The sequence below is a fragment of the Nasonia vitripennis genome, chromosome 2, assembly GCF_009193385.2.
Source record: "Nasonia vitripennis strain AsymCx chromosome 2, Nvit_psr_1.1, whole genome shotgun sequence".
Taxonomy (NCBI): domain Eukaryota; kingdom Metazoa; phylum Arthropoda; class Insecta; order Hymenoptera; family Pteromalidae; genus Nasonia; species Nasonia vitripennis.
Window position 1 is genome coordinate 8,075,857 of NC_045758.1, and position 27,931 is coordinate 8,103,787.

The following is a 27,931-nucleotide window of genomic DNA, read 5'->3' on the forward strand; positions in this document are numbered from 1 at the left end:
AGAGAGAGAGAGAAAAAAAGAATTGTCCTCTTACAAGCACGCTACACGTCAGTCGCGAGACACGACGGAGAACATCGTATATGCGGTGGAGGCGGCGCGGGAAGGGAGGAACAAGTTGTAAAGCGAGACGACAGTTATTATTATTCGAGCGCGCGCGCACAGACACACACACACGACGAGGAAACCAGTTTCGCCGAGCCAAAAGGTGCTAGGCGTATCGCTGGCGAATGTATAACGTATATAGGTATAGAAGGAGTTGCGACGTTCGACAGGTGGCGGTGAGAAAATCGTCGTCGCGCGACGATCTTGACTTAGATGGATGGTGGTGTATATGTGTGTAACGGTGATTCGATTGCGAAATGCGTTTCGATGATGTTTTAGTTTTAGAATTAGAAGGATTAGTGGTGCCGATTGGCGAAAGCTTGGAGTTACGTATAATAAAATCCAAACCTCGAGCGATCGCTATACAATCACTCATAAAACGTATCTGGAATTTGTACTCGATTACTCGACGAGCCTCGCAAAAGTATAAATCCTCTCCCTCTCGTGCTGGTTTATCCGGCTGATGAATTACCGGCCGAATAAGCAGTCACTGCGCGGCGCACAGATGCTATCGGCGCGCGTGTGGCCAAGACAAACGAGAGGTCATTAGGATGAAATTTCACGTGTGTGTGTGTGTGTGCGTGTGTGTATAGCATATAAATATTCGCGTGTACACATAGAATCTATAGACGCGTTGTTGCTACGTATAAAAAAGGGTGAAATTTCTTTCCTCACAAGAGCTTTCGAAAGCTCTCCACTCCAATAGGTGCGGGTGGATGGAGGTGCAATTATTCGTAAACTCGCAGCTACGCGCGCCGTTCAATCGGATCGAGCGAGGGCGATTATTAGAGGGTCGGCGGAATGCGGACTCGTTTCCGAGTGATTCAGTGCAGCGCGCTGCGGAATAAGCGACAATTATTCGAATGAGAGACACTCTCCTCTTTCCCTCTGCATCATACACCGTCTCGACGCTCCGTCTGCGTTCTACTTTTTCTCGCGCCGCGTCATACCTCGAGCGACAAATTGAAAAGAGAATCGGAGTAATTGATAACAAGAAAAGTCAGTGGCACTGCTTTGCGCCGCAGCGACTCTCTCTCTCTCTCTCTCTCTCTCTCTCTCTCTCTCTCTCTCTCACTCGCACGTTCACCCCCCCACCCATTAAAGCCAATCATTTTCTATCATTGCCCCTCGAGGCTTCGCGGAGTTCGTCCCCCGATACGCTGCTTATATTCTATATAGACTCGGCGCTCTCCCTTTACACTCGAGTCCCGATGCGCCTACCCCTACCATATACGCGCCTATAATATACATACAGCCGTCTCTCTCGCTCTAATTAAGCGGCTTCTCTCGTCCGCCGGCCGGCTCTCGAAACCCCCCGTAGAATATAATATATATACAGAGCGAGAGAGAGAGAGAGAGAGAGAGAGAGAGAGAGAGAGAGAGAGAGAGAGAGAGAGAGCGAGTAGTACGGGCGAACCGACGCTCTCTGCTCCGGAGCAGCGAGTAGTCGTCCGGAGGCCACGTGATCTCGGGGCGGGGGTGGCAGCAGCAGCTCTCTCTCTCTCTCTCTCTCTCCCCGTAGCTTGAAAGCGAGAGAGCGAGAGAGAGAGAGAGGGACGTCGAGCGCGACATTTCGCATGCTCAGAACTCCACAGGCTGGAGCGGCGGCAGCAGCATCATCGCGCAGCAGTAGTGTGTTCGCAGCCGGGTTCGTCGCGGTGCGTCTCTCCCTCTCTCTCTCTCTCTCTTTCTCTCTGTGTACAATACGCACTCAGCGCAGCCCCCCGAGTGAGCGCCTGTGTGTGCACTGTGCGTGTGCCTACAATACGTACTCCACATTCGCCGCAGGACGGAAGAAAGAGCAGCCGCGGTCCCCTCGCTCTACCTTTTTTTCTCTCTCTCTCTCTCTCTCCTTCTCTCTCCTGTGACGAGCCTTTGTGCGCGAGTATACACGCGACGCGGCTCCGCATCCAGCGCGCAGCGGCAGCGATATAGTTATTAATCTCGCAGGAGAAGAGAGAGAGAGAGAGCGAGTACACACAAACGCAGAGTGCGCGGTCCTCCCGCGCGCGCCACGATCGATCCTCGAAGGACACGGAGTCCTGGAGATCGGAGTTGGTGCTGGAAGAGCACAACCCTTCGATTATACACGGCACGGCAGCTCTCGATTTCGCCATGTGAGCCGCCGCCAGCAGCAGCGGATACAGCGAGCGCCAGTGTCAGTTCTAGAACACGCAGTGTGTATGTGCGCGTTTAACGTGTGTGAGAGAGAGAGAGAGAAAGAGGAAGACCCCCTCTGCAGCGCGGCGCGATAAGAAGAAGCCCCGCCAAGGAGCGAGTGGAGAGAGGAGAGTGTGTAGAGGATGTGCCGCAGGTGCGAAGCGCGGGAGGAGGAAGAGCCCTTACACAGCGGCGCCTTACGCTGCTCCATTTAGTACACGTCCGCAGCTCGTCGATGTGATCTATCCTCTCTGTACACGTACTTATATATACTCGCGCGTGTGTTCTGTGCGTCGATCTCCCGCGCGGGGACACCTCTCTTTCCGCGAGTTTATTTTTATTTTTATTTTTTCTCGATCCCGCACCGCCGTCGCTGTATATTGCGCACTATATATATATATATACTCGCACGCATTGCAATACACAGCTCGTGCGCGCGCGGGAGGCTGTATAGTCAGCGGCGCTGCTGCGCGAAGTGTTGTCGGAGCTTTCTGCAACGGGACCGTGACAAGCTGCAAGGTTGGTATATACGTTTTTATCAAGTTTTTAATTCTTCCTCCGCACAGACAATGACGCGCGCCTGTGCCGACGATCACGAGGCTTAGAGAAAGAGCGAGGATTTTCGGAAACCTGTTTTTGTTTTGATCCGTCGGCGAGATAAGCTGCACTACTCCTGCGCGTGTGTGTGTGTTTTACGGAGACGACGATAGATCGAATTATAACTCCTTTCGAGAGAACTGTGCTCGCGCTTTTTCCTTCCGCGAAGCAATCGCGCTATCGCCTGTAAACACACACCTCCTTGTGATAACAATACACACTTATAGTACACACTTATAGCGTCGTGTGTGCAGAGCCGCCCTTACGCACTTCATTGAAATGTTTCACGCCGTACGTCATCGTTTGTTTAAACCCGCGCATAGAGTTCTCGGAAGGCGCGCGCGTCGTCGCGATGATATTTAAAAAACAGCGATCCTTCGCTCCCTCGAAAGAAAATGTCCGAGAGCTCTTGCGGAAACGGTCAGTGTGTACAAATAGCCGCGCATCTGCTCGACATGCGTGGGCCAGACGAGAGAGTGTCGCGCGCGCGCGCGCCGCGCGGAGAGAAAGTTTGTCAAGGTCGGAAACGTGCGCCGCGGAAAAAGCTGGAAAGCGCATCCGTCCCCACGTCAGTATTACGTCGTCGCATCAGCCGGCCGGTCCGCATCAGCCGATCGATAGTCTTATACTCAGGCGTACAAGCAAATTGTTATAATGGGAAAGAAGGTGCAGTGGGATTCAGCCGACGACGAGTGAGTTTATTCGAATGCTTCGTTTTTCCCGCGCGCGTCCTTCAAAAAGTGGAACAATTATGCGGATAGCGCCGCGAATAATAAAGTGGCGCGAAACTACGCTCGGGAATAACATCCTCGTTCATTCATCAGTCGCGCTGCGCGGGCACGTATATAAATATATGCACCTCGAAGCGCACGCGCGCTCAGTGCAGCCGACTCTCTCGTATGCATCTAATTCGGCTCGTTAGAGCGTTAATGTATTTTAATTGGCCGGGCGCAACATTCGTTCTCCGGTCTGTTCAAGCTACTTCCATGTGCAGTGTGAAATAGATTTTTCGAGATCGGCCTCGTTTATTAATTTGCGATTTCGACGGTTCGTTATTATTTCGATTAAAAACAATCCACGTCCAATAAACAGGACGAACTGAAACCAGACAATTGCAAGCGCATCATAAGTGAATCAAGACGCTGCGCGTTAATCTCTCCCCACACACCGCAGTAAATCTCGTCCACTCGACGCGTCGCAATGAAAAGCGTAATCATCTAGCGCTTCTCTCGCCGCCGGTTTTTTTATCCCTCAAGCGCACGAGCGAGTCTCTGTGTCTGCGACAATAATTCGCTTACGCTGCGCGTCGACGGGGCCCCAGACTGAAAGGGAGAGAGTGAGGGACGAGTTCCCGCGACGATAAAGTAGTGTACGCAGAAGCGAGCTTTGTTTGGATTACGTTCGCTAATTATTATCTCACAGTCGCATTCCTGCAGCGAGAGACAGACCGCGAGCTAAGCGAAGCTTACGTAAGTAATATCTCATCTCTCCTGCGCGCGCGATTGGATTTTAGCGTCGCTCGAGATTTCGTCGTTTTAATTTAGTCGACTAAATGAACTTTAAATGAACAAAAAAAAAATAAATAAATAAATAAATAAAAGCAAAAGCTTGAATTTTCGCCGCTGCATAAGCCAATCCGCGCTCAGGTTTCCAGGCGCGCAAATCCTCGCCGGCGAAATTAATCTTTGTGAAAAACGCGATAAAAAGGTCCGCGAGGATATGCACACTTAGTACACGAACTATATACATAAGCGGCTTTCTCGCGTGTGTGAAGGGCGGAGCGCAACGTCCTATACTTATATACTCGCGGACAAGATAGCGCGACGTTGGCAACAGTATACCTACACAGGCCGAGAACCAGCCCCGAAGGGGCCCTCGATTGGCTAAGGCCGCGCGGCTCGACACACGCCTACTCCTCGACACCACCTACCTCTACAGACACTGCTGGCCGGTGCTCTCGCATATACACGCTCATTACAATACACGCGATTCATCGTTTATACATTTCTTTCGATTACGATGCACCTATGTGTATATATATATATATATATATATATATATACACGCACGATTGAGATGTGCTAACGGCGAGATTCGCTTTTGTGTTGGTACGTTGCAGCAGGAGTGATATGTTAACCGAAGACAATGACCCGACGAAACCGGCAGGGGTTCTAGACAATGCTGGCAGCGTGTCTTCGTCGACGGAGGCCTCGATACAGCACCCACGCAGCGCAAACAATGGTAGATATCTATATACACAGAGGTTGTATAGTGCATTGGCGTAGCCGCACTTCCTCCTCTTATCAATCGATATTTCGCGCTACGCTAGGCGATTGCTCCGCTCAATTTTTTCGATTCAATGTCCCTCGCTTTCGCAGAAGCAGAAGTTAAGAATGAGGTGCAGGACTGCCCGGAGACGGAGAGCGTGCCGGGAGGCGAGCTGTACATCGACGAGAACGCGGAGGAGAAGGAGCACGAGTATCCGGACTCGATGGAGAAGGCCGACTACGGCTCGCTCTACGGAGCCAATCCTTTCTACAATAGGTACGCTGCAGTGCAAAGTCTGCCTCTCATAATATTGTTGGAATGGAAAAATTGACGAAACTGCTCGATTTCGCACAGCCTGTACAACTCGCCGTCCTGCGGGAGCACAGCCGTCTCGAAGGGCTCGTCGTCCCTGCAGAGCTCGTATCTAGGCTCCTACACGGCGCCGAGCTCGATGACGCAGTACTCATCTTACCCGGGCTACAACAGCGGCTCCGCCAGCTTTCCTACCGTCCCCCAGAACATATCCGCAGCCTCTCAGGTATGTATACTCGTGCGCTGATCGTATGTGCGAGATTTGTATACCCATTGGGATGTTCCTTGCAGAAGCTCGACTACACGGCCTACAGTACCTCGCTCTACGGAAACGACAGGGTACCGTTGCAGTATTCCAGCTACTACCCCATGCCCGGCTACCATCCGACGCCGACGTCCTTTAATATTAGTAATTTAAATTTCGTCGGTGAGTAATTTGCAAAGATTCGAAAATTAGCGTCACAGTTCTGAATGAAAAGGGTTACGCGCTGTGTGCAATGAGGCACGAGTAATTAAAGCGCTGATATATATATATATATATTCTTCAACTAGAAGTCTTAGGAATGCGCGCAATTTATTCCCTCACGCACACTATATAGGAATAATAAAATACATTTCGCGTATGTCTTGCAGATTCAACGAAATCGGCGCTGACGCTGGACGCGACTGCTCACGATACAAACGATCTGACCGCGAGGGAGACCGCAAATGTCGAAGGTAATAAACAAGCCGCATACAAACGCAGAATAACGTTAATTATAACATCAGGAGAGTGTAGCGTCGAATCCGAGTTCGTCGCCGCACGCGCAAGCACTCGACTTGCGCAAGCACACTGTCCTATGCATGCATTATTGTATATCGCCCACTCGGCAATATAGAGCCGAACGATGCGCCTCGTGTCGCATAAAGCGCGCAGCACATCGATTAAGGCTCCGATTTCGAGCCAACTCTGCAGTCGCGGTAGTTAACACGTGCGGCTGGCGAACCGATTTCTTCCTCGTATACGCTAGCAGCATACCTTTCGAATGTGCGGCTCGTTCGAATCGAATCCAAGCGACGGGGATGACTTTGATTGGGACGATGACGATCATCTTGATGATACAGGTGGCAGCGCGAAGCCCTGCAAGCGCGGACGCCGGCAGAGCGGAAGCGGAAACAGTATTGGCTCGGCGGACACGACGGAGGCCGGGCCCGACCGGATATTCATCTGGGACCTCGACGAAACCATAGTCGTCCTGCAGTCGCTCGTCAGCGGTCAGTTCGCCACGACTTACAACAAGGACCCGACGATACTCGCCCAGCTCGCTTACAGGATGGAGGAGATCGTCTTCTACCTGGCGGACACGCACTTCTTCTTCAACGACATCGAGGTGAGCGACTCGCGACTGCGAATGAATAATGTACCTGTGTATTTAAAGGAATAGAATTCGCTGATACAAACTGACGATTGTAATTACGCAGAGCTTGCGCTCGCAGGAGTGCGACCAGGCGCACATCGACGACGTCTCGTCCGACGACAACGGTATGGACCTGTCCTCGTACAACTTCGCCAACGACGGCTTCCACTGCGAGGCTGCGAGCAACGGCATCTGCCTGCCCTCGGGTGTGAGGGGTGGCGTCGATTGGATGCGAAAGCTGGCCTTTCGCTATCGCAAGATCAAGGAGACGTATTGCAACTACCGGAACAACGTCGGCGGACTGCTCGGCGCGACGAAGCGCGAGCACTGGCTCAACCTCAGGGCCGAGATCGAGCAGCAGACCGAGAACTGGCTCACCGTTGCCGTCAAGTGTCTCAGCCTCATCGGCAAGAGGAGCCACTGCGTCAACATACTCGTCACCTCGGATCAGCTCATACCCTCGCTCTCCAAGGTCCTGCTCTTCGGCCTTGGCGGACTCTTTCCCATAGAGAACATCTATTCGGCTAACAAAACCGGTTGGTCTCCCTCTCTTTTTTCTTTCTCTTTCCATAGTATATAACCCTCGTTTTTTACTTTTCTACTTCTTATCGAGACGATCGCGGTAGACGGCGATTTATCGAACTTGGCTGCTTCTATCGTAAAGTGTACCTCTGTCCGACAAAAGTTTTACGCTGCTTCTTTTTCGCGATTAACGAAATCACGCTTTTCAGGCAAAGAGAGCTGCTTCGGCAGGATCATGGCGAGATTCGGACGCAAGTGCACATACGTCGTGATAGGCGACGGCTCGGACGAGGAGGCTGCGGCGCGCTTTCACAATTTTCCCTTCTGGAGGATAAAGAGCCACTCGGACATGCAGGCGCTATACAACGCCCTCGAAATGGACTTCCTCTAACGTGACCCGCCTCAAAGGAGCGGCTGCCGTGGACTTGAAAAGCCTGCGGCGATGGATACCTATTGGAAGAACTGCATAGTATATATAAGATAAATACGAGCGAGCGCCACGCGCGCTGATTTAGTTGCAATTTCATTATGACTTGCTGAATTCGAAGTACAAAGGTTTTGCTGATCGCCTATTGTTTTCTTACGTCTTGAGCGTATGGTCCGACAGGACGAGGCGAGGTTGACGACTTTTCGAGATCGTGGTTTCGACTGAGCAAAGTGAGTGCTAAGTTTTTCAAACTGAAACAAGTTATCGAAATCGAGATCTCGTCATCAGCGTTGCCGAATGGTAACAAAGCTCTTGATTTCCATGATAGGCTTAATATTGCCGACCACTTCAAGTATTATACAGTCGACGGTCATTAAAATTTAACATTTTATAACGAGTATAGAGGCACTTGTGAAACGCGCGAGCGGATATTCATACAAAGAGCTCAAACGATCCAAAGAGGCGTTGGATTTGAACGATCGATCGACCTCGTTTGCGTATAGTTATATTCCTAAAAAAAAAAATAAAATTATTTAACGTACAACATGTGTCGATAAGTTAGGCGGTAAAGAGAAAATTGCGTTCTGCGGGTTTTCAAGGCCTGCACGTATGTATAAGGCAGGTACGGTCAAAAAAATTGAGAGAAAGAGTTTTATTAATCGTCATGATGGTCGATTGTGGACCAGCCCAGGGTCTGTAAAAGTGATAACGTGAAAGTAAAACTGAAAGTGAAAAAGGAGATTTATATATTAAGGGAATTTTCTAAATGAATGACAAAAATATTAGCGAGCTTCTATACTTGTGTATGTGCATGAAATAAGCGAGAACATAGTTGGATGAAAAAAGGTTTAAGTGAAATTACGTCTATCCAAGCGAGTTGTCTTTAATAGCACGTATTGTGTACTTAAGATGTTAACAAAGCATTTATTGAATCAATTATTTTGTCAGTGCAATCGTGCGCTATATTATATGTAATCTAGATTTCTCTGTGATTCTTTAAGATATTTTCAATTCGACAATTATTCTTCTTGTGTTGAACAAAAATTATTCTTTTTTTTATTGGCGAGTTTAAATACTAAAATATTAATGTAAAGCTCTTATTTTATTTTAGTTTTCAACGCGTGGGTGTATAATAACGTTTTGTACTGTACCATGCAAAGCAACATTCCGTATGATGTATGCACAAAAAATTTTTATTTACAACATTCTTGGACATGATTAAGTGATATATATATTTTTCTTCAACGAACGTGCATGAATATTTATTGGACGCTATAGAAATATCAAAAATAATTTTATGCAGTTATTGATGAAGTATCACTAAATGCATGGCAACTGATCAAAGAGTTAGTATACTATTGTTATCTTTTAAGTTTATCATTCCAAAATACTAATTTCTTATGAAATAAAAACGATTACTTATAAAGGCATTAAAACTTCTGAGTTACTGAAATTATCATTGAGAAAATAAACTAGTCAGCGATTTAACACGAAGAAAAAAACGGATGGCCTAATTCACTTTCAAAATTGATTTTTTTATTACTTTGTTATAAATAATTCTTTTAATCTTTTTGATGACTGTAGAAGGTCAAATATTACTCATTATTTCAAATTTATTCACCGCTCAGTAGACGTAATAGTTCAATGATTTAGTTGTACTCGTTTAAAATACGACTTTTTAACGTATGCACTGATCACTCGACAATGATTAATTGATTGATTGATTTAAGAAAATATGAATTCAATTGTTGCTAACCGAATTCAAAATAAAAATTATTCGTTTGGATCGAGAGTCGTTGTATTTTATTATATACAAAACACCCTCCAACTAAGCAATGAAAACATTTTATTGCTTTTTATTACTTTCTTTTTTTACATAAAATGAGTAGCCTCATGGTTTCTTAGAACAATAAATTCGTATAAAATTAAATTATCTAATTAATCAATCGTTTACTACACTTCTTCAGAATGTAGTATGATTAACACTTTTGTATATTTTTTGTATAAAAGAGTCATACGATTTCAGTATTACCGTTTCAATAAAATAAACTCACTAATTAAGCTGCAATAGCATATGTTGGCGCAGTCATGACACCGCAGTTATTGTTCTTTTGCGCCATCAATATATATCCATCGTTACCCCAATAATTAGACCACGAGTTCTTGATGAGCCAGAATCCTTTTCCATTTATGGTTCCATAACCCACAGCTAAAACAGCGTGATCAAGCGAATTCTCTGTGTTGCCTACATTTAAAAAATATTTCGATTAAGATAACTGTTAATTTTTTGGTTTAAAATAATTATGTAACATGTTTATATTGTCACATACCACAAGCTGGTTCATAATAAACGCCGTTTGAGTAGAACGAAAACGTTTTGTGAGAAGCGTCGATGGCTACTGATATTGGGCCATGCTTGAAAAGAGCAAGCTTCATAGCATCTACGTTATTAGTATCGACATTAACGAATCCTTTCAGTTTTGCAATTTGTGTTACATTCTTGATATGACAATATCCATCCTAGATCGTAACAAAGCGATTAGGTTTATTTAAACGTGGACGTTGAAGAAAAAATATAAGACGTCATTTATATTACCTGGCCAAGATAACCACCATATTCTTCTTCCGTTGGTAAACCTCCATGTTTTATTATCCACTGGTAAGAACGGAAGTCTTCGCCACCATCACAACCATTATTCCCAAAGCCCCAGGAACAATCAATGAGAGCCTAGTAAAAATAATATTAATTATTAATCAGATACAGATTTCATACAGTTTTAAATAAAATTAGCTTTATTTTAATATTTACCTGTTGCGAAAGCCTTACTAATTTCTTATACTTCATGAAATAGGCGCCTTCTACTGCTCCAGTTGTACCAAAACTCCAACAAGAGCCACATACAGATTGATCTGAATAATTAGTAAAATTAATACTATGAAAAATTTTAAATCTTGTGTAGCTAATGGCACTATTTTTTGTGTTAAACTTACCTTTTACAGGCGTAACAGCTCCATATAGCCTCCAATCAAAACTGTCTGGAACATCAGCTTTTTCTTTTTCCACATCATGGGGGAACGGCATTCCTCCATTATATCCATGCTGAGTGTACTGTTTTCCACGTAGAACTTTTAATTCGGCTTCATTACGATCTGCCAGATGATTAACATCCAATGTGAAACCCAAGTTAGCGCGATTTATGGAGTGAATAAATCTGATTTTTAAAAAATAGTTAGAATAAGTTGTTTATCCGAGTTAAAGAATATTTTTTAGACTAAAATATCGTGTACCTAAGATTATGCCTAAAATGTTCTTTTCTTTGCTTGTGCTCCAAATCGTGGGCATAATTTTTGTTGTGCGTTTTCTTGAAGCGATCAAAAGCCATGTCAACATGTGCTTGATGGTTGTGAATGAATTCCTTCATTGGATTGAATGTGTAAATTCGATGTTCTCCTGGACCAGGGAAGCTGACACAACTTGCATCTGTAAATATCATGCATTTAGTATCTAAATTGAACAAATTAACTTTATACATGTAATTTTTTATTGCATCAACTCACTTTGCTCAACTTGGAAAACTTCAGAGCTTGGTGTTTCAAAGGAATACCAGTCATAGTCCAAGTAATAGTGATCATAATGAGATCCTAAGAGTGTATTGAAACCTCGCATTTCATATCTTACTGGTATAGCTTCCTTCATTTGAGGAGTCGACGGTGATTTCTGTGAAAAATAATGCTTAATTTACATTATTACTGCCATTGATATTAGTAACCTTAAGTTTGTATAGCTTTACCTTGTACCGAATCCACAAAGTATATTTATTCGTTTTTTCTCCAAAACTATCTATCAGGCGCCATTTCTCACAAGCCAAACCATTGATCATTTCCTCACCAATGCACTAAAAGAGCTTGATTGTTATTAATTTTTTTTCAACTTTCTAGAATTATCTGATAAATGAATAATAATATGTACCTCCATTCCAGTTGTATCTGGTATTATAGTTTGTAAATCTATTCTAGCATCACTAGTTCCATTAACTTGGAGGCAGGTTTCTTTATTAAAATTGTCTTCATCTGTCACTGGAGCAATTTTAATGCTACTTCCATAAGGTCCTTCCTTTGATAGTTGGTAAGTTTTGACCATACCTATTTTATGGGGAAAAAAAATAATAATAAAGTTCAAGTTACGCAAAATTTATACATTCAGAAAATTAAAAATTCCTATAATCACCTCCATAGTAATCTATTCTGCTGTTACCACTTTGGGCATCATACCATGCATAAAAGGGTTCACGAATTTCGGCATAGGGAATATACAAGGTTCCCTTTGCAGTATAGCCTGTGCTAAATAACGGAGCTTTCACAGGGCTGGCAGAACAAAGTCCTAAAATTAAAAAATATAATGAATACAAAATTTGTCCATAGTTCCATAGTCATTGCTTTGTATTTATCATTTTTTATGCGATAAGGATGAAAAAGCTATTGTTTCGCATTATCTCATAAGCCTGATTCAGCCTCAGGAATGCATTGGTATGTGTGCATAATCAGTATTCAATAAAATACATTTTGTAAAAATTTATCATAGCTTACCGCATAGCAGAAAAATGCAGTTAAAGGCAAGAAGAAACATTTTCATTCTGCTTCTGAAAAAAGTATAAAATAGTTTAGACCTAAAATGGACTGTTGTGATAACTCGGTTGACCCGACCTCATAATAAAAACATAATCAGTTATCAGTCGGTAGAGAAACATATTTTCAGCGATAATGATTAATCTGTAACGTCATACATTTATTAGGATTGAATATTTTTATTTTTCTTGGTCTGCAAATTATTTTCAGATTTTTTGTTTGTCTACCATTCTATTGTGAATAAATAAAGAAAAGCTCCTATCAATAAATCGTTGCTCCAAAACGATTTCGGAGCATCACAAACGCATCTAAAACTGACCTCGACACGACAAAGAAAGCCCGTTTATCTTAAAAGGATTTGCTGCAGCAATTAATGGCATTTGCTTTTTGTCAGGTGACGATGCGGTGAGTCAATCTCTGCATCGATGCCGAATTCCATAAGAAAATTCTACTCGTCGCAGAAACAAATTCGAATGTTTTAAAACGTTATTGTCGTCTTCGTCAACTTACCTCCGTGTCGATGGAGAAGCTCGATGCCCGCTACTGAGGCGAGCGTCGGTTTGCAATTGTTGCGTCGAGAAGCAAGAACTGCGAAATAAGTAATATTAGACTAGCGAGTGGTATGCCGTATTTTCAGCGGTCAACAGTGCGTCGCGAAAAAAACGATGACAAATGAGAGCGCAAACTCACACAAATGCCACAATCTTCGTGCCGTCGTGCGTTGCCCGCGTACATGTGTAGTGGTACAAACAACACAACACTACTGTGCTGAGCTGTGCTGCGTCTTTGTTTATGTTTGGTTTCTTTGCTGACGTCTCGAGACGCAGTAAAGAGAGAGAAAGACTGAGACTGGCAACGCGATAGCTAAGTTTTGGTCTTCCAAACGTACAAAACGCTTAAACGGCGGTTTTTCGAACTAATGACCTGTGCGAATAATTGCTTTTGAGTTTGTTGCACTCTTCGTTTTAAAACAATTTTTTATGACGGATAATTAATCTAACTATAAATGGAATTTCTTTTAAACACATGGCTATATCTAATATAACGTAATGTGCTTATTTAATCAATGCAAATAAGGCGACATTTAATAAAAGCAACATTTCGAAATCGCATAATTATTAAAATTAATTTATTTGAAACGAACGGAAGTCCAACTGACACCTTAGCTGATGATTGTGCAAACATAACGCATTCGTCGAATCCAGTGTTTATCAACCATCAGGCGGAGTCATGCGTAAAATGAAACTCTCTTTCGATAAAAATGAGTGAATCCCCAAAGAATTTCATTCACTCAATAATATCACGTATATATTGTCCTATTTACTGTGCGAAATATTACTATGATTGATATTGTAAAATTTTAAACGTTATACATACATACGTATATTATATTTACAATTTGCATTATTATAATTTTGTTCTTCTTCTTCTTTCCTACATAATTCGTGGACAAGCATCGAATATAAGCTTCTCAATTTAGTATCATGTTATGATTCGTACTATTAACAACATATTTATAATATCGGAGTGTAGAATTGGTTTCTCTGCCATTGTTTAAACAACTATACATAACTGATAATGTCCCAAAAGAGTAAAGTAATAAACCTTTATAAAACGGTAAGTGGTAAGATCACAACATTAAATGTTGGTTAAATAAATTAGTTATATAATAGTAAATTTTTTAAAGAATTATTTATAATTTTGTCGGCTACAACTTATTTTCTATAACAAAGCAACTTTTTACTTTTGCAAGGGATCAATCTTTTAATACGATGCATCTATACGTATGCACAGAAACATAACCAAGTAGAATAAACGACTGACATTGATTTAAACCCTTTTTTATAGCTGCTGTTTATGGGAAAAGATTATCCAAAAGGATTTGAGTTTTTTCGGAGCACATTAAAAAAAGTGTTCGAAAAAAACAAAAATGAGACAGACCCAGAAAAAATCGAAAAAATGATTGCTCATGGAAATTATGTTATTAAGGAACTCGAGGCGTTATATATGTTGAAAAAGTATAGAACGTTGAAAAGAAGATATTATGACTAAAAGAATACCTATAATACTTCTGTGATAAACAAACAAATCGTTTTATGTATATCTCATATATAAGTAAATATTTTGCTATCTATTACTCATTACAATGCATATTACCTATATATAGTAGTTGAAGAAGAATTTGTAAATAAATATTGAAGCTGTATTTTATATATTTTGTTAGAATTTTTATGTCAATAAAATTATGTATTTTTACCTCACATTTTAATTCAATTACCTCAAAAATACAGGTTCCTATTCCTATTTCTTTCAAAATACACACGAAAATACATTTAACATACAACCGAATGATCTCGTATGTACATACATACGTTGTAGGATTCATTCATGTATTTTAATATGCTTATATAGTGATAAGTGAATACAGTCCAGTTTACTGAAAAAAAACACAGCCATTTTAACTGACTCGCACCAGTAATCCGTCATTGTACGAAGACTCGCCAAAATTACCGTATAGAGTTCAGCAGTTTTTAAGAATCAGTTCGGTCGTTTCTGCTGATGTCCCGCGTAAGCGACCAATTTTACGAGTCGCGACTCGCCAAAATTACCAGTGGCACACCGTTGTTCTTACAATGAACAGTCGTTACGGTGGCGAACGGTTAAAACTACCGAACTTTACAGCAGAAACGACTGTGTTTTTTTCAGTGTTCAGACAGCTGCGAACAGCTGTGTGGAGGACCAAGTAAACATAACCTAAAAATGTTGACGTAAAATATCTCTCATCATTAAATTATTAGATTGTTGTATAGCTCAAATGTGAATTCTGTTAAACATATTTATTTCAATTCATCATGGCTGTTTGCGTAGCTGTAATTGGAAAAGACGTAAGATATTTGTTATAAAATTAACGAATAATAAAAAGTGAAAACAGTCTTACTGTTCTATAAATCATAAGATAATTTTATTACTTTTAGAATTCCCCAAAATATATTAAATGCACTGATGAAGCTAATGCTCTACAATTCCATTACAAAGTCCATACCTCGATAGACATTGTTGAAGAAAAGCTGAATATTGGCAACAAGACAGCAGTAGATGTACGGGAGTTGTTCTTAGGAATGTTATATTCAACGGAAGAGTATAAAATGTATAACTGATAAGCTAAGATTAATATTCCAAAATTTCTGCTATTTGTTTACATAGCCTATATTTTATTTTTTAGATTTGGATACGCAACAAATACAAAGATCAAATTTATAATTGTGCTGCAATCATCGAATGCCACCCTACGTGACAATGAAGTGCGAATGGTAAAAATTTTAGAAACTTAGATTTATGTAATATTACACATAAATTTTGAATTCTTAAGATATTGATAAACAAATAATAATGACAGATGTTCCGGAAACTCCACATTGCTTATGCAAATGCAGTTAGTGATCCATTTTACATTCCTGGAGATCAGATCCAATCCAAGTATGAATACTGTTTCAATTAAAAATTTTGAAATAATTCCTTTCCTAAATAATTGTTGCATATTAACTTTTGATATTTGTTTTAGAACATTCGATTCTGCAGTAATGGAAATAATGGGATTATTGACAGAAGAAAAGAAACTGTCAAAATAATAAATAGGTTTATGAAAGATGTACATAATGAACATAAGATTATGCATATAAGTTATTACTATTATTATTGTATTATGATTAAAATAATTAAATGATTAATTATTTTACGCGATATGGAACATTGTGCAGAGCACATGTTATATTAAAAAATCATCAATACTATATTTTTTATCATCTAAAATCATTTAATATGGTATTTATTGAACGTATAACGATAATATTATTCGAATTATACAATTCACATCAATTTCAAAAGATAGTAAAATTGAATGTCCTTGAAAAATAGGATATATATCAAAGGTTTTCCTTTTCGTATGTTAATTTGATGTTAATCAATTATGCACCGACTGGTTCAGATGATTCAATATTGCATAGAATAATTTCACGGAATTGGTCTGACGTTATTTTACAATGCAGGAAAATTCAGCTCTTTTATCGCGATTTTTATAAAAACTACGCGCTTATATTTACCTTCACATGCAGTGCAAATGTCTGAAGGCTTCTCGTATTTAAATTTATGAAAACAGATTCATACTAAGTATCTCTCTTATCTTTCCTTACCGCGAACACATGACATAATTTTCTAAAAAAGTTTGATAAAAAATTGCAACTATGCAATAAAGTTCATGTTTCATACGTTTAATACTTTCATAATGATCTATATTATGAACCATGAAATTCTATTTGAAACCCAGGATAATATGTATTACAACAGTATTCCTCTTCGCACCTCAAACGTTATAGTACGTACTGGATGCAAAAAAGAGCTTAGATGCAATTATAAAGCACTTTATGGTATACCGCTTTATAGGAAAAAATATAATTATCGTTCACTTAAAAAGTCATGAGTATTAATGAACTCCGCACTTACACAATGAAAATACCTCGCCGGAATTAAAATTGTTCGATCAACAGGAAAGTCTCGTGTCACGGGTGCTGCTATACTCAAAGTAGCACGTTTCTATCCCATCGCAGGTATTGGATCTGAACTCTCTTGGGTTTCTCTTGTTATGTTTCACACAGACTCTGTACACATAGAGCATTTTATGCCGTAAACTATAGATGCGCGTGCGTCTAATTTATGGCACATATATATATATATATATATATATACCTGTCGACTCGCGTCACACCGCGTATAGCTTATAACGAGAGTTATCTTAGTGTCGCCGTAAATTCGTTTGGCATAATTGTAAGTGCTTGTATCAGGTTTGAATTACAGCTGTTGTAAAATCGTTTGCGAAGCTTTTGATTAATCTGGAAATGAAAGCAAAATGTATATACTGGGCTAATTAGTTATTTGTGTCAATATTCATCGGTGCAATCGATAATCGATCATTTTAGAGTGTTTTAATTTATTTTTACGTAACATTCAACGCTGGGGAGTAAAATATTGAAAGGCTTTTTTTCGAAACTTTATTCAATATTTCATCATTTCATATGAATATTTGATTGTATAATGAAAGATATATGTGCTATAATATTGGTGATGAATCTCTCAAATTATTACTCAGAGGACGTAAATATATTTTTGCATTAACGATGCAGGTGATTGTTCTATTATTGGAAATCTCACACATATATATATATATATATATATATATATATATATATATATATATATATATATATATATATATATATATATATATATCTGTTTTTAGGATTGGTTATCTATTCAATAAACTTCTACATCATTCTGATTACAAATCATCGAGAAAATTAGCACAATCATCTATTTTGTTCGGAATAATCAACGGATCTATATCCAAATGTTCCTAAATTAAAATTTAGAAGGATGTATATTAGAGATAAACATCTAATCGACTTCAATTAGTTCTTATATTGGTTTCCGGTGATAAGGTGTATCAGATGTACTATCTTTATTTTTCAGGATGTTATTCTGTACCTCTGCACACTTGAGAGTTTCTTTTGGCAAATTTCGAATAAGTGATATAATCGCATTATCATGTTATGGCAGTCCTTTTAAACGTCCAATTTCCTCGAATACGGATTGAAAACAAGGTAATTGTTCGATGGAATTTATTTAACATGATACTATCGAGTCACGTACCATCGAACTCGATTAAAAGCTAACCAGTAGCAGTCTGAGAGAAAAGGATCCTTGTCGCAAAGGATTCGCGACTTAACCACAGAAATTTCTTCATAGTAAGAGAAGAATTCTTAACTATTAAGGATTTAGGAATTTTTGAGCGATTGTGGCGCACTGTCGGTAAAATCTTATCGACGAGTGCAGCAACAGAGCGACTCGTCGGCACGCGACTACGCGAGGCGTCGAAACGTGTGCGTGTCGGCTGCAATCGGAGACCCGTACATGCGTTTATACTATTTCACGCGTGATATGCTTTTTTACGTACCTGGAAGCAAGCATATTGATGCACAACATTTAAAATATCGTAGGGCTTATTCGATGAAGTCGAAGATTCTGTATGCATAAATACTTTTGTGATAGTTTCATGCACACAGAAAAGCGGGGTTATGCGTGTAAGGTTATATTCGTATGATACCTATCGTGCTATCATTCGAATATATTTTGCAAAAACAAAGAATCTTTCAACATCGAATAGTCTCAGAGCGATACTAAATGATAACAAGTAATTATAAAGTTCTAGCTATTTTACGTCGATGGAAAGAAAGCTACGAAAATTCAAAAATCTGAAAACCTAACTGTTAAGACGCTTGGATTTCTCCGTATTTTAATCCAATTTTCGTGAATTCTAAAAACAAACCGAAGTTAACATTCCATCTGTTTATTAAGCTCTTGTCGCGCACATGCATACGATCGAGTGAAATTTATAATTGATAATATGATATGATGTATAAGATTCCGAAAAAATTCATCTATACAATCGGCAGAGCGAGATTTATTGTACGTACAGCACCTAGACGTGCCCTACATCTCTACATATATATATATACACTCTTGGCGGAAACGCGTGCGCGCGAGATAATGCGAAAGCCGGTTATCGGACGATCGCCGAGATGTGTATAATAGATCGGCACTAAAATTCAGTGTCACGTGTGCGTGTTTAGATTTATATACCTATAAACGCTCCCCCCGACAAATCTGCGCGGCTTCGGGAATCATATATAAAGAAGCCTTATCAGCCTCGAGCCTGACACATTCCACTAAAGACACATCGCAGCAGCTTCGCGCGAAAGTCGATCGAGTAGTGCGCGCACCTGTTAACGCCGCCGCCGGTGGTCCATACGCGATCATGCCGGGCCTGTTGGTGAGCCTCGCCCTCCTGGGCCTGGTGCTTCTGGCCTTCCGCTTCTACGCCCGCTACAAGCTCGACTACTGGAAGCGCCGAGGCGTCGAGCAGCTGCCCCAGTCGAACGTCGTTTTCGGCAACTTCAAGGACGCGGTCCTCTTCCAGACGGCCCCGGGCTGGCATCTCGGTGTCCTGCACAAGTCGGCCGTGAACCAGGACGCTCCGTTCCTCGGCTTCTACATCTTCCACAAGCCCTGCCTGCTGCTGCGCGACCCCGAGATCATCAAGCAGATCATGATCCGGGACTTCGACAACTTCTCCGACCGGCACTTTGCCGGTTCCCAGCAGAAGGACAGCATCGGCATGAAGAATCTCTTCGGCCTGAAGAACCCCGCGTGGAAGTACCTCAGGTCCAAGATCAGCCCGACCTTGGCCAGGGGCAAGCTAAAGCAGATGCTGCCGCTGATGATGCAGACCGGTAAGCCCATGATGGAGTACCTGGAAGCCCAGGGCATCGATGCCAACAACGAGAAGATGATAGACGCGCAGGAGCTCAACTACAAGTACGCTACCGATCTCATTGCCAATGTCGCGCTCGGCACCCCCATGGACTCGTTCCATCGTCCCAACGAGGAATTCAGCAAAGCAGGTACACTATTATACGATTTGCATTCGACTATGTTATGATGGTATAGCTATAAATATGCGCGAGGACACTTTTCCTCGCCGCAACTCTCCGATCGTAAAATTACATCGATTTTCCTCTATTGTTTCCTCAAAAACAAATGTACGCGTGCTATCTGCGCGATGATTAAAGATAATCAAATTATTGCGCAAAAATGCAAGCTTGCTTGGTTTTTCTATAGTGTACCAGTTCTTCCACGGATTCAAGCGGATGATCGCCTTGGTCACGGTGTTCTTCGTGCCGGAATTAGTGGAACTGATAGGCCCCAGCCTGCTGTTCAACTCGAAATTCGTGAGAAAAGTGTTCTGGAACGCCGTCAACAGCCGCGAGAAGAACGGCGAGAAACGGGGCGACTTTATCGATTCTCTGATCCAACTGAAGAACGGCGAACAGAATCCCGTTTACAGTGAGTATACCATACAACGCCTATAATCGATATTTCTGAGAAGTCACCTGTTTATACGCTTATTACGCGCCTAATCAAAATCAACGAAACCATTGAATCTTACACTCCCGCGAATAAATCGCAGAGTTCGAGGGCGAGAACCTGCTGTACCAATCGGGCACCTTCTTCTCGGGCTTCGAGTCCAGCTCGACGACGACGGCGTTCACCCTGATGGAGTTGGCGGCTCACCCGGAGATCCAAGAACGCGCTCGGCAAGACATCGAGCGCGCTATCGAGGAACACGGCATGACGTACGAGGCGTTCAACGACATGAAATATCTCGACCAGTGCTTGGCCGAGGGCGTCAGGTTACATCCGCCGGTCTCGACCATCGACAGATACACTCGCCAGGACTATACGGTGAGTCATCTTCAGCTGAAAAGCTTATTTTTATACGTGCTTTTATTTTGAACCGCCACGAGGCAGCAGCTGATATCAGCTGATATATCACAAAGAGAAATTAAATTGCGATTTTATTGACCATATCGTCATTTAATCTTCATACGGGATCGCGCATCGATGTTTGCTTCGCGAAGTTCCGTTTTATCAATTTTATCGAAGCAATCTCGCGCGCGATGATAAGAAAACAATTAAACGTAGCTTTGGACCTAAATTAATAATAATCGTGTATGAGAGCAATTTCTTTCTCAAATTCTTTTCCGAGAATACGCGACGTTGATGAGTATAGTGCATAGCTTGATGAATATCGGTGTACTAATTGACATATTTTTTCACAGATTCCCGGCACAGATATCGTGATTGAAAAGGGAACTGCGATATACATATCGCTCTACGGTCTGCAAGAGGATCCGAGATTCTTCACGCGTCCCTCGGTGTTTGATCCAGAACGTTTCGCGGATGACAGAAAAGTGTCGGACGCGTTCATTCCCTTCGGAATCGGCCCCAGGATGTGTGTTGGTACGTACGATAGATTTATCAACTTTGTCCTTTCTATTCAACATCGACGAGAATTTAATGAATTTTTTTATTCGAAACTTTAGGCATGAAGGCAGGACAACTGCATGCTAAAGTAGTATTGGCTATGATACTGCGGGAGTACACGGTGACGCAGCGACCGGAGAACAAGTTAGTCTTAGATCCGAGATCGACGTTCACGGCTGCCGCCGACGGAATCAATCTACACTTTAGAAAGAATATCAAATAGGATTACGTACTTGTATAACGTTCATCGTCACTCCTATATACACCGAGCGGGCTCGCTGACGATCGAGGGAATGTAATGCATGAGGGCATTTTATATGCCTATATTTTTCTTCTTAACGAATGTTTGAAAAATTGAAAAATCATTAATGAAACAGTGATTTTTACTTCGATTAAAAGATGCGCTGATGAATTTCGAAGTTAATATACGCTACAAATTTTTCTTTATCATAGTTATGATACAAAAATTCTAAACAATAATGAATAGTAGATGCACGTGATTATCATTGCAGCGTATATTAACTTCGAAATTCATCAACGCATCTTTTAATCGAAGTAAAAATCACTGTTTCATTAATGATTCTTTTAATTAACTAATCTATATGTATATATTTTTAATATTCGATGATCTTGCTGTGAGGACAATTATATTTATTTTTATAAAAACCAAAGAATAACAATGTACAGCTCAGTTCACTGATACAATTTGATAATTGTCAAGAAATAATTAGTGAAAAAAAAAATATTTGCTTATTTGTAATGAGTATAAATATGTTATAGAAATCGATAAACTATGTCAACTATCCTTTTTGTATATATAATGTTTAAATAAAATACTTATATTATTAAAATTAAAATATTCTCCAAAGAGTAGTATTCAGTTTTTATACAAATTGTTCTCTTTTATCTTTATTACATTATAAGATAAAAAATTCCTGGTAGTTCTTTTTTCAACGCACGAATATGCAGTTCGTATACTGTGAGTCATCCATAATAAAAGCTTGCTGTATACGAAGTTCCATGAAGCTTCGCGATTTCCTTATAGTATATGCATCGATAGTACACACAAGGTTTAGACTGTGCGAACCCGTTTAAAATGTACTGAATAATTTGAAAATTAACTATACACAGGTATTTCAATTCAAAATGCTTAAAATATTTCACACTCGTATCTGCAAAATGATGTATTTATTCACTGCAGTATAGTACACGTATTTGTAAAAGGTGATCCATATAAAAATACGAACGCACATATTTGCACATAAAGTCGGTTTTCAAGTGCACACGCATACATTGCGTGAAAAAAAAAAGATCGCTGTTATCTGCGGGGGAGACGTTGCCAGTAGAGACACACAATACGTACGCATCGCGCATATGAAAGAGCCAATAGCATGAGCTTAATAACAGAAACAGCCAATGGGGTAGCGCTGTCCGATGTCCACTTGCATCGAATATTATGCGAGCGAACGTGGACAAGCGCATTGGCAACGTTGCTAAAGTATAACGAACTCGGGAAACCACCGAGTTCGGTCGGTTCCCTACAGCGAGTCGCGGCACCCCTATAAAAGCCGAGCCTTCCCATGGCACGCCATCCACTTCGTTCTGCTCTTTCAACGCATCAAGAAGACTCAGCGAGAATCTTTTGATCGACACCAGTCCTCAATCCAATTCGTAAGTACTTGTGTACATATTTATACGGTTGAACTTTCTTCTAATTAAACATTTTTATTTATAATTATGCTGTTTAAAATTGTACTGCTTCAAATCTGCTTATTATCGAAACGTGTTTTGTGTCCAAATCATTCATTCTATAAATTTTTCAATTTTTTGATACGTTGTTTTTACCTCAGTGAAAATTTGATTTCATGTAGTTTAAATTAATAACCGCACGTCTCTTGATGCAGTAGTAGGCTACGTGCGTTATATTCATATACTATTCGAATCAGTGATGAAAATTATAATTTACGCTCTTTTGTGACAAAAAGGTCTACAAATAAGCGAGATATTTATATTCAAATCTATTTTATTGTACATAATTTATTTGATATGTTAGGCTGTGTGTTTACTATTTAAATTTAAATTCATAATTACATATACAATAGTTATAGTTTGAATAAATTCAAGAAAGTCTACTAATTATGCCTATTAGCCACTTGCGATTACGCTTTCGTGGCGATGAATTTTAAGAAAGATTTCTCTAAGTCAAATTTGATGCATTTATGGATTTGTATTCGGATATTTTTAATTCAAAATTTTTTCGCTTCTTTTTATTTTAAGAATTTATAATTTAAATACTAAAATTTATGTTAGACAAACATATTGATAAAGTTCACCAAGTTATATACTGTTAAAAAATAAATACGTTTATAACGCAAGATTTGATTTAAAATGCCGCACATTTAATTGTGATACTTAAAATTTTTGTATCTTTTGTATTTTTGCAGAACATCATGCCTAACAAAGGAGATGCCAACCGCACAAATCAGTGCAACCCGAACCATCAATCTACGGGCCCGGGTCATAAAGCGGAATACCAAGGGGCGCAATCGAACCGCGACAACCGTAGCAACCAGCTTAATCCTAACAATCCCGAATTCGGAGGTGGCAACAAAAAATAAGAAGACATATGATTTTATGTGTCAATGAGATCAAAAATAATAATGTAATAAAATCTCAAAATATGTAAAAGAAATCTTGCATATTTATTGAATCATAGCATATAATGTCCTTTCCTATATACTGTAATCAGACATTCATGCAAAAATTGAAATACTAAATCTTGAAAATATTCATTTTAAAATAGTATCAGATTTTGTTTCAAAGTAAAAAATTAGAAGGTTTATAAAAAGATATTTTAGTATATATGTATTCAAATGTACATTTAAATATTATCAAATCAACATTTATTTTTGACTCGGTTGTTTTATCCAGAATCCCCAAGGTGCATAAGTTACGCCATTTTCTTCTTTAAATTCACCGCGGAATACTTTGATTTTTACACGAGGAATATCTGCACAGGAGAAAAATAATTTTATTTATTCTTTCACGTATATTCGTCCGATATTTAAAATGAAATAACTTAAAATATGTATCGTACCTTCGTGAAAATTATTTTCCTCTGAAGATTCATCTCCCTCGCCGGCAACTAATATGATTAATAACAACATACAAAGAACGAACAAAATCGGATGTGGACCTTTCATCGTCTATATCGCTGAATCAAATGGCTTTGAAACGAACCAAATTTGCCTTTTATTCTACGAAAGGGGGAAATAGATCGTGACCGAAACTTGTAACGGTCCGCAGCTGTGGTTTACAAATTCGTCACGTACACGGGTGAAGTATATTATTGGACTGGGATATAGCTATATGCTGGTAAGTGTATACGATCGCTTTGCTAAATAAAAGAAAACCAATACGTCGATCGCTTTGTATAAGTGTTATAATCGAGTGCATATTTGAAAAAAAATAAATAAAACATCGTAAAACTCGTATAACATGCGGAGCTTGACATTGGTTTAAAAAAATCAAGTATGTACAGCATATTTAAAATTTCGTTATATATATTTGTTCAATCTCATGATATGGAAGCCCCGTTACAGTGCGCTTGATAAACAACGCCTATTACAATGATATCCAACTGTAACATTAAGATCGCATTAATCCTTTGAATATTTCAATAAATTCCATTGTTCATTCTTCAATTATATGATGAGATTACTAACATTGCTATTTTGTCTTCAAATTTTCAATGAGGAATAATTAGTTGTATACCTATAATAACAGACGACAGGAGATTGAGTGAAATGCCCAATTACAGTATTTTATATAGTTCATTTTTCATCGCACACTTTCGATTCAAAGTGCGCGTCGTCTCGTAATGCAAATCATTGGAAAAGGTCGCTACGTATATTGCTCGCATTTGTACACAGTCATAATATGCAACGATCTCGTGCATTCGCCTACGAATTTTTTTTTTTTTATAATTAATATAATATAATTTATGATTTAACTTGTTTTACACACTATTGATTTTTATCCGTATCTTTGGTTTTGGCGTCGTGTTCACTTTTTTCACTTCCTCTTTATCTTTCAATTTTTCACCTTTTCTTGCCAACATATAATACATTGTAAATAGTTGAGTACAAATAAATTTACTCTTGATGGTAGTAAGCTATACAATCAAATAAAAATTGCATCACTGATGTTGAAGGGTGATTTTGGCAAATTTCATGCCAAATATCTTGATATTTAAACTAATCAGATAATAATTTCTACCGATTGAAAAAAAAGGTCAAATAAGCTGTTAGTACAGGGGCGCGGACAAATGTTAGTAATCATAATAAAGTACATAATATTATATTGTCACGTACGAACGTAAAATACGCATCAATTCCATATTTTTACGCAATGACTCAAAAACAACAAGCTTGATGTGGCAGCCTGCCACGTATTACATCTTTTTCTTTTGCTTGCTTTAGTCATTATATTATATTGTCGTTATTCGCACTCGCCACTTCTCTCTCGTTCTCTATAAATCATACTTGTTGTACACTCACGTATTATTATATACTCTTAGCGTTTAGCCTACAACTTCTTAATATTACATAATCTTTTTTATTTCTCATATAATTTATTGTGTTTTAACGTGTATATATATATATATATATATTTTTTTTTGTATGTTTTTTTATTGGTTTCATTGACATAATCATCCTGCTTTGTTTTATCAGTATATCGCAACGGAAATATATGCATATAGAATATATATGTATATTCATATGTGTGTGTGTGTGTGTGTATATATATATATATATATATATATATATATATATATATATATATATATATATATATAATTTTCTTCACACTGTTACAAACGGAGAGGAGACAGAGTCGAAAGCGAAAAAGTAGACGACGGGACTCGAACTCGCGGACCCGAGAGCCAGAGGCCTGTGCTCTAACCACTGAGCTAACGTCTACGATGCATTCGGACGCTATGCATCGTAGTACGGCTCGGTGGACTCTTATCGCTGACTCGTCTTCGCTGCTCGCGTTGCAGACGTGTGCGTCTGTGACAACACTCATGGAAGACATCAGTTTGGAAGATTTCTTTTTTGTTTATACACAACAACTTGAAAATTCGTCGCTCGCCGCTATCACCCGGACATATGTGAAGTATTCGTATCGTACTTTTTCAAAGTTTTATCTATACCTATACTTCGTGAAGATTAGGAAGTTTATCGGGCAAACTGCTTCCTGGAAATCATCAAGAAGGAAGCCGTCAGAATCATTTAATACGATGAATGAATCAATTCTTCTCGGTACTCTTTCGATAAGTATAATTGTAGTCGAGATTAAATTGAAATTCAAAGTATAGTCACCAGTGTAGGGTCCAGCGTGTTCTCAGTAAAATTTCAAACTTATTCAGGCGAGCGAACGATTTTAAGCGAGGACGAATTTTCGATCGTTATCGAATCATATTTATACTTACTTGTCGCACATATTATGTATATGCACGTGCGCTTGATAAAGTATTTGGTACGTGCGTGTTTAACATGTGCAATATTGGTGCGCAAAACACAGAGAGATGAGTATAGCGCTTTAGCGTACAGCTTCAGTTTCTGCGCTCGAACCTGCCTATACCGTGTTTACTTTTTTCTTGTGCGAATGCGTGTACATGCCGCAGGCAATACAGTTATTATTATTATTCTTTATCGTACACGCACTTCGATGAAAAGTACGGCTATTTAAAGAGGTCGAGCGAGGCACGCACAAGTCGTTGCGAACTGAAGCTGCTTTGCTCGTCTTGTGTGCACATCTTGTCGGCGATCAACGCTCATATATTGTAGTGATTTTAGAGGATTTCGATACAATTATAAAATTCGAGAACTATAATGTGTATAACAGTAACTTCTATAGCTCGATCGTGAGATACACGCCATCAAAAACTTTTTTCTATATAGATTTCTATAGATATATTCTTTTGTGTTATGAAATAAATTTGAATCTAAAATCAATTTGCTTATTCTAAATAATAAAAGGTACTCCTGAATAATTGTAAAAATAAAATAACTTTATGATATATAGCTCCGTTGAATTTAAAACAAAAACAATAATATAACAGATGACGCACACCTCATCAGTAATAATAAATAGCCTCTTTTTCATTTCCGCGCGAAACAGATTGCAAAAATTCTAAACATTCGAAACTTGTATCGTCTAATATATATATATATATATATATATATATATATATATATAATTATAATATAGCAGCCTTTCAAACAATGATAGTCTATAGATGGAAGACATCGATTTCTTAAGACTTAAAAAGTTGGCTACAATTAAAAAAAGACGGCAAGAACACCATAACGCTTTCGACGCGATCCGTTCTCTTGGTCTCACTTTCTTTCGATCGACTCTGCTCACTCGACCTGGATTTTCACTTCACTCTACTGTATACCTGTTATTTCCTATTGTTTCGCTTTGACTTTTTGCATGCTTTCCCTTTATACTATTGCCCGTAGAATGCTACTGCAGTCATATTGGGCTATAGTGAAAAAAGGTCATCTCAAGAAAA

General features: G+C 39.6%; 6 protein-coding genes and 1 long non-coding RNA gene across 15 annotated transcripts; 5 read left to right on the forward strand and 2 right to left on the reverse strand.

The window, feature by feature from the left end:
- The first annotated feature begins 1,630 nt into the window (after positions 1 to 1,630).
- LOC100119893 (eyes absent homolog 4) lies at positions 1,631 to 9,572 on the forward strand. Of its 5 annotated transcripts, none has more exons than XM_008209876.4 (9): positions 1,631 to 2,781; positions 4,982 to 5,100; positions 5,238 to 5,403; positions 5,482 to 5,665; positions 5,731 to 5,866; positions 6,073 to 6,156; positions 6,544 to 6,809; positions 6,901 to 7,372; positions 7,568 to 9,572. In XM_008209876.4, the coding sequence occupies exons 2-9, from the start codon at positions 4,989 to 4,991 to the stop codon at positions 7,747 to 7,749; spliced, it is 1,602 nt and encodes a 533-aa protein (XP_008208098.1). In that variant the 5' UTR covers positions 1,631 to 2,781; positions 4,982 to 4,988; the 3' UTR covers positions 7,750 to 9,572. The 5 variants fall into 5 exon arrangements, with proteins under 5 accessions (XP_008208098.1, XP_001603597.2, XP_008208094.1 ...); XM_001603547.6 differs by having other exon boundaries at positions 1,633 to 2,781; positions 4,979 to 5,100; XM_008209872.4 differs by lacking the exon at positions 1,631 to 2,781 and adding an exon at positions 2,866 to 3,551 and having other exon boundaries at positions 4,979 to 5,100.
- Positions 9,572 to 17,021, reverse strand: LOC100119862 (digestive cysteine proteinase 1). Of its 5 annotated transcripts, none has more exons than XM_032596635.1 (13): positions 16,912 to 16,972; positions 12,922 to 12,999; positions 12,373 to 12,425; positions 12,014 to 12,166; positions 11,756 to 11,928; positions 11,577 to 11,681; positions 11,344 to 11,503; positions 11,074 to 11,266; positions 10,777 to 10,997; positions 10,595 to 10,695; positions 10,382 to 10,513; positions 10,116 to 10,305; positions 9,572 to 10,030 (listed from the first exon to the last, which is right to left on the reverse strand). In XM_032596635.1, exons 3-13 carry the CDS (start codon positions 12,416 to 12,418, stop codon positions 9,843 to 9,845), a joined length of 1,662 nt encoding a protein of 553 aa, XP_032452526.1. In that variant the 5' UTR covers positions 12,419 to 12,425; positions 12,922 to 12,999; positions 16,912 to 16,972; the 3' UTR covers positions 9,572 to 9,842. The 5 variants fall into 5 exon arrangements, with proteins under 5 accessions (XP_032452526.1, XP_001605879.1, XP_032452525.1 ...); XM_001605829.6 differs by lacking the exon at positions 16,912 to 16,972 and adding an exon at positions 13,102 to 13,259; XM_032596634.1 differs by lacking the exon at positions 16,912 to 16,972 and adding an exon at positions 13,102 to 13,234 and having other exon boundaries at positions 12,922 to 13,021.
- On the forward strand, positions 13,242 to 14,672 carry LOC100115117 (electron transfer flavoprotein regulatory factor 1). Its single transcript, XM_001605812.6, has 2 exons — positions 13,242 to 14,028; positions 14,260 to 14,672. Exons 1-2 carry the CDS (start codon positions 13,990 to 13,992, stop codon positions 14,461 to 14,463), a joined length of 243 nt encoding a protein of 80 aa, XP_001605862.1. The 5' UTR covers positions 13,242 to 13,989; the 3' UTR covers positions 14,464 to 14,672.
- On the forward strand, positions 14,744 to 16,874 carry LOC100119825 (trafficking protein particle complex subunit 2-like protein). The gene is made up of 5 exons (XM_001603489.6): positions 14,744 to 15,296; positions 15,387 to 15,559; positions 15,635 to 15,722; positions 15,809 to 15,888; positions 15,974 to 16,874. Exons 1-5 carry the CDS (start codon positions 15,264 to 15,266, stop codon positions 16,038 to 16,040), a joined length of 441 nt encoding a protein of 146 aa, XP_001603539.1. The 5' UTR covers positions 14,744 to 15,263; the 3' UTR covers positions 16,041 to 16,874.
- A 2,108-nt stretch (positions 17,022 to 19,129) lies between the features above and the next one.
- On the forward strand, positions 19,130 to 22,216 carry LOC100119787 (cytochrome P450 6k1). The gene is made up of 5 exons (XM_001603458.6): positions 19,130 to 19,925; positions 20,143 to 20,367; positions 20,492 to 20,766; positions 21,144 to 21,324; positions 21,408 to 22,216. The coding sequence occupies exons 1-5, from the start codon at positions 19,280 to 19,282 to the stop codon at positions 21,569 to 21,571; spliced, it is 1,491 nt and encodes a 496-aa protein (XP_001603508.1). The 5' UTR covers positions 19,130 to 19,279; the 3' UTR covers positions 21,572 to 22,216.
- A 637-nt stretch (positions 22,217 to 22,853) lies between these two features.
- LOC100119759 lies at positions 22,854 to 24,040 on the forward strand. The gene is made up of 2 exons (XM_001605771.5): positions 22,854 to 23,019; positions 23,793 to 24,040. Exon 2 carries the CDS (start codon positions 23,799 to 23,801, stop codon positions 23,964 to 23,966), a length of 168 nt encoding a protein of 55 aa, XP_001605821.1. The 5' UTR covers positions 22,854 to 23,019; positions 23,793 to 23,798; the 3' UTR covers positions 23,967 to 24,040.
- On the reverse strand, positions 23,818 to 26,140 carry LOC116416165. The gene is made up of 2 exons (XR_004226697.2): positions 24,446 to 26,140; positions 23,818 to 24,358 (listed from the first exon to the last, which is right to left on the reverse strand). It is a non-coding gene; the product is annotated as an uncharacterized LOC116416165 (long non-coding RNA).
- Between the last annotated feature and the right edge of the window lie 1,791 nt (positions 26,141 to 27,931).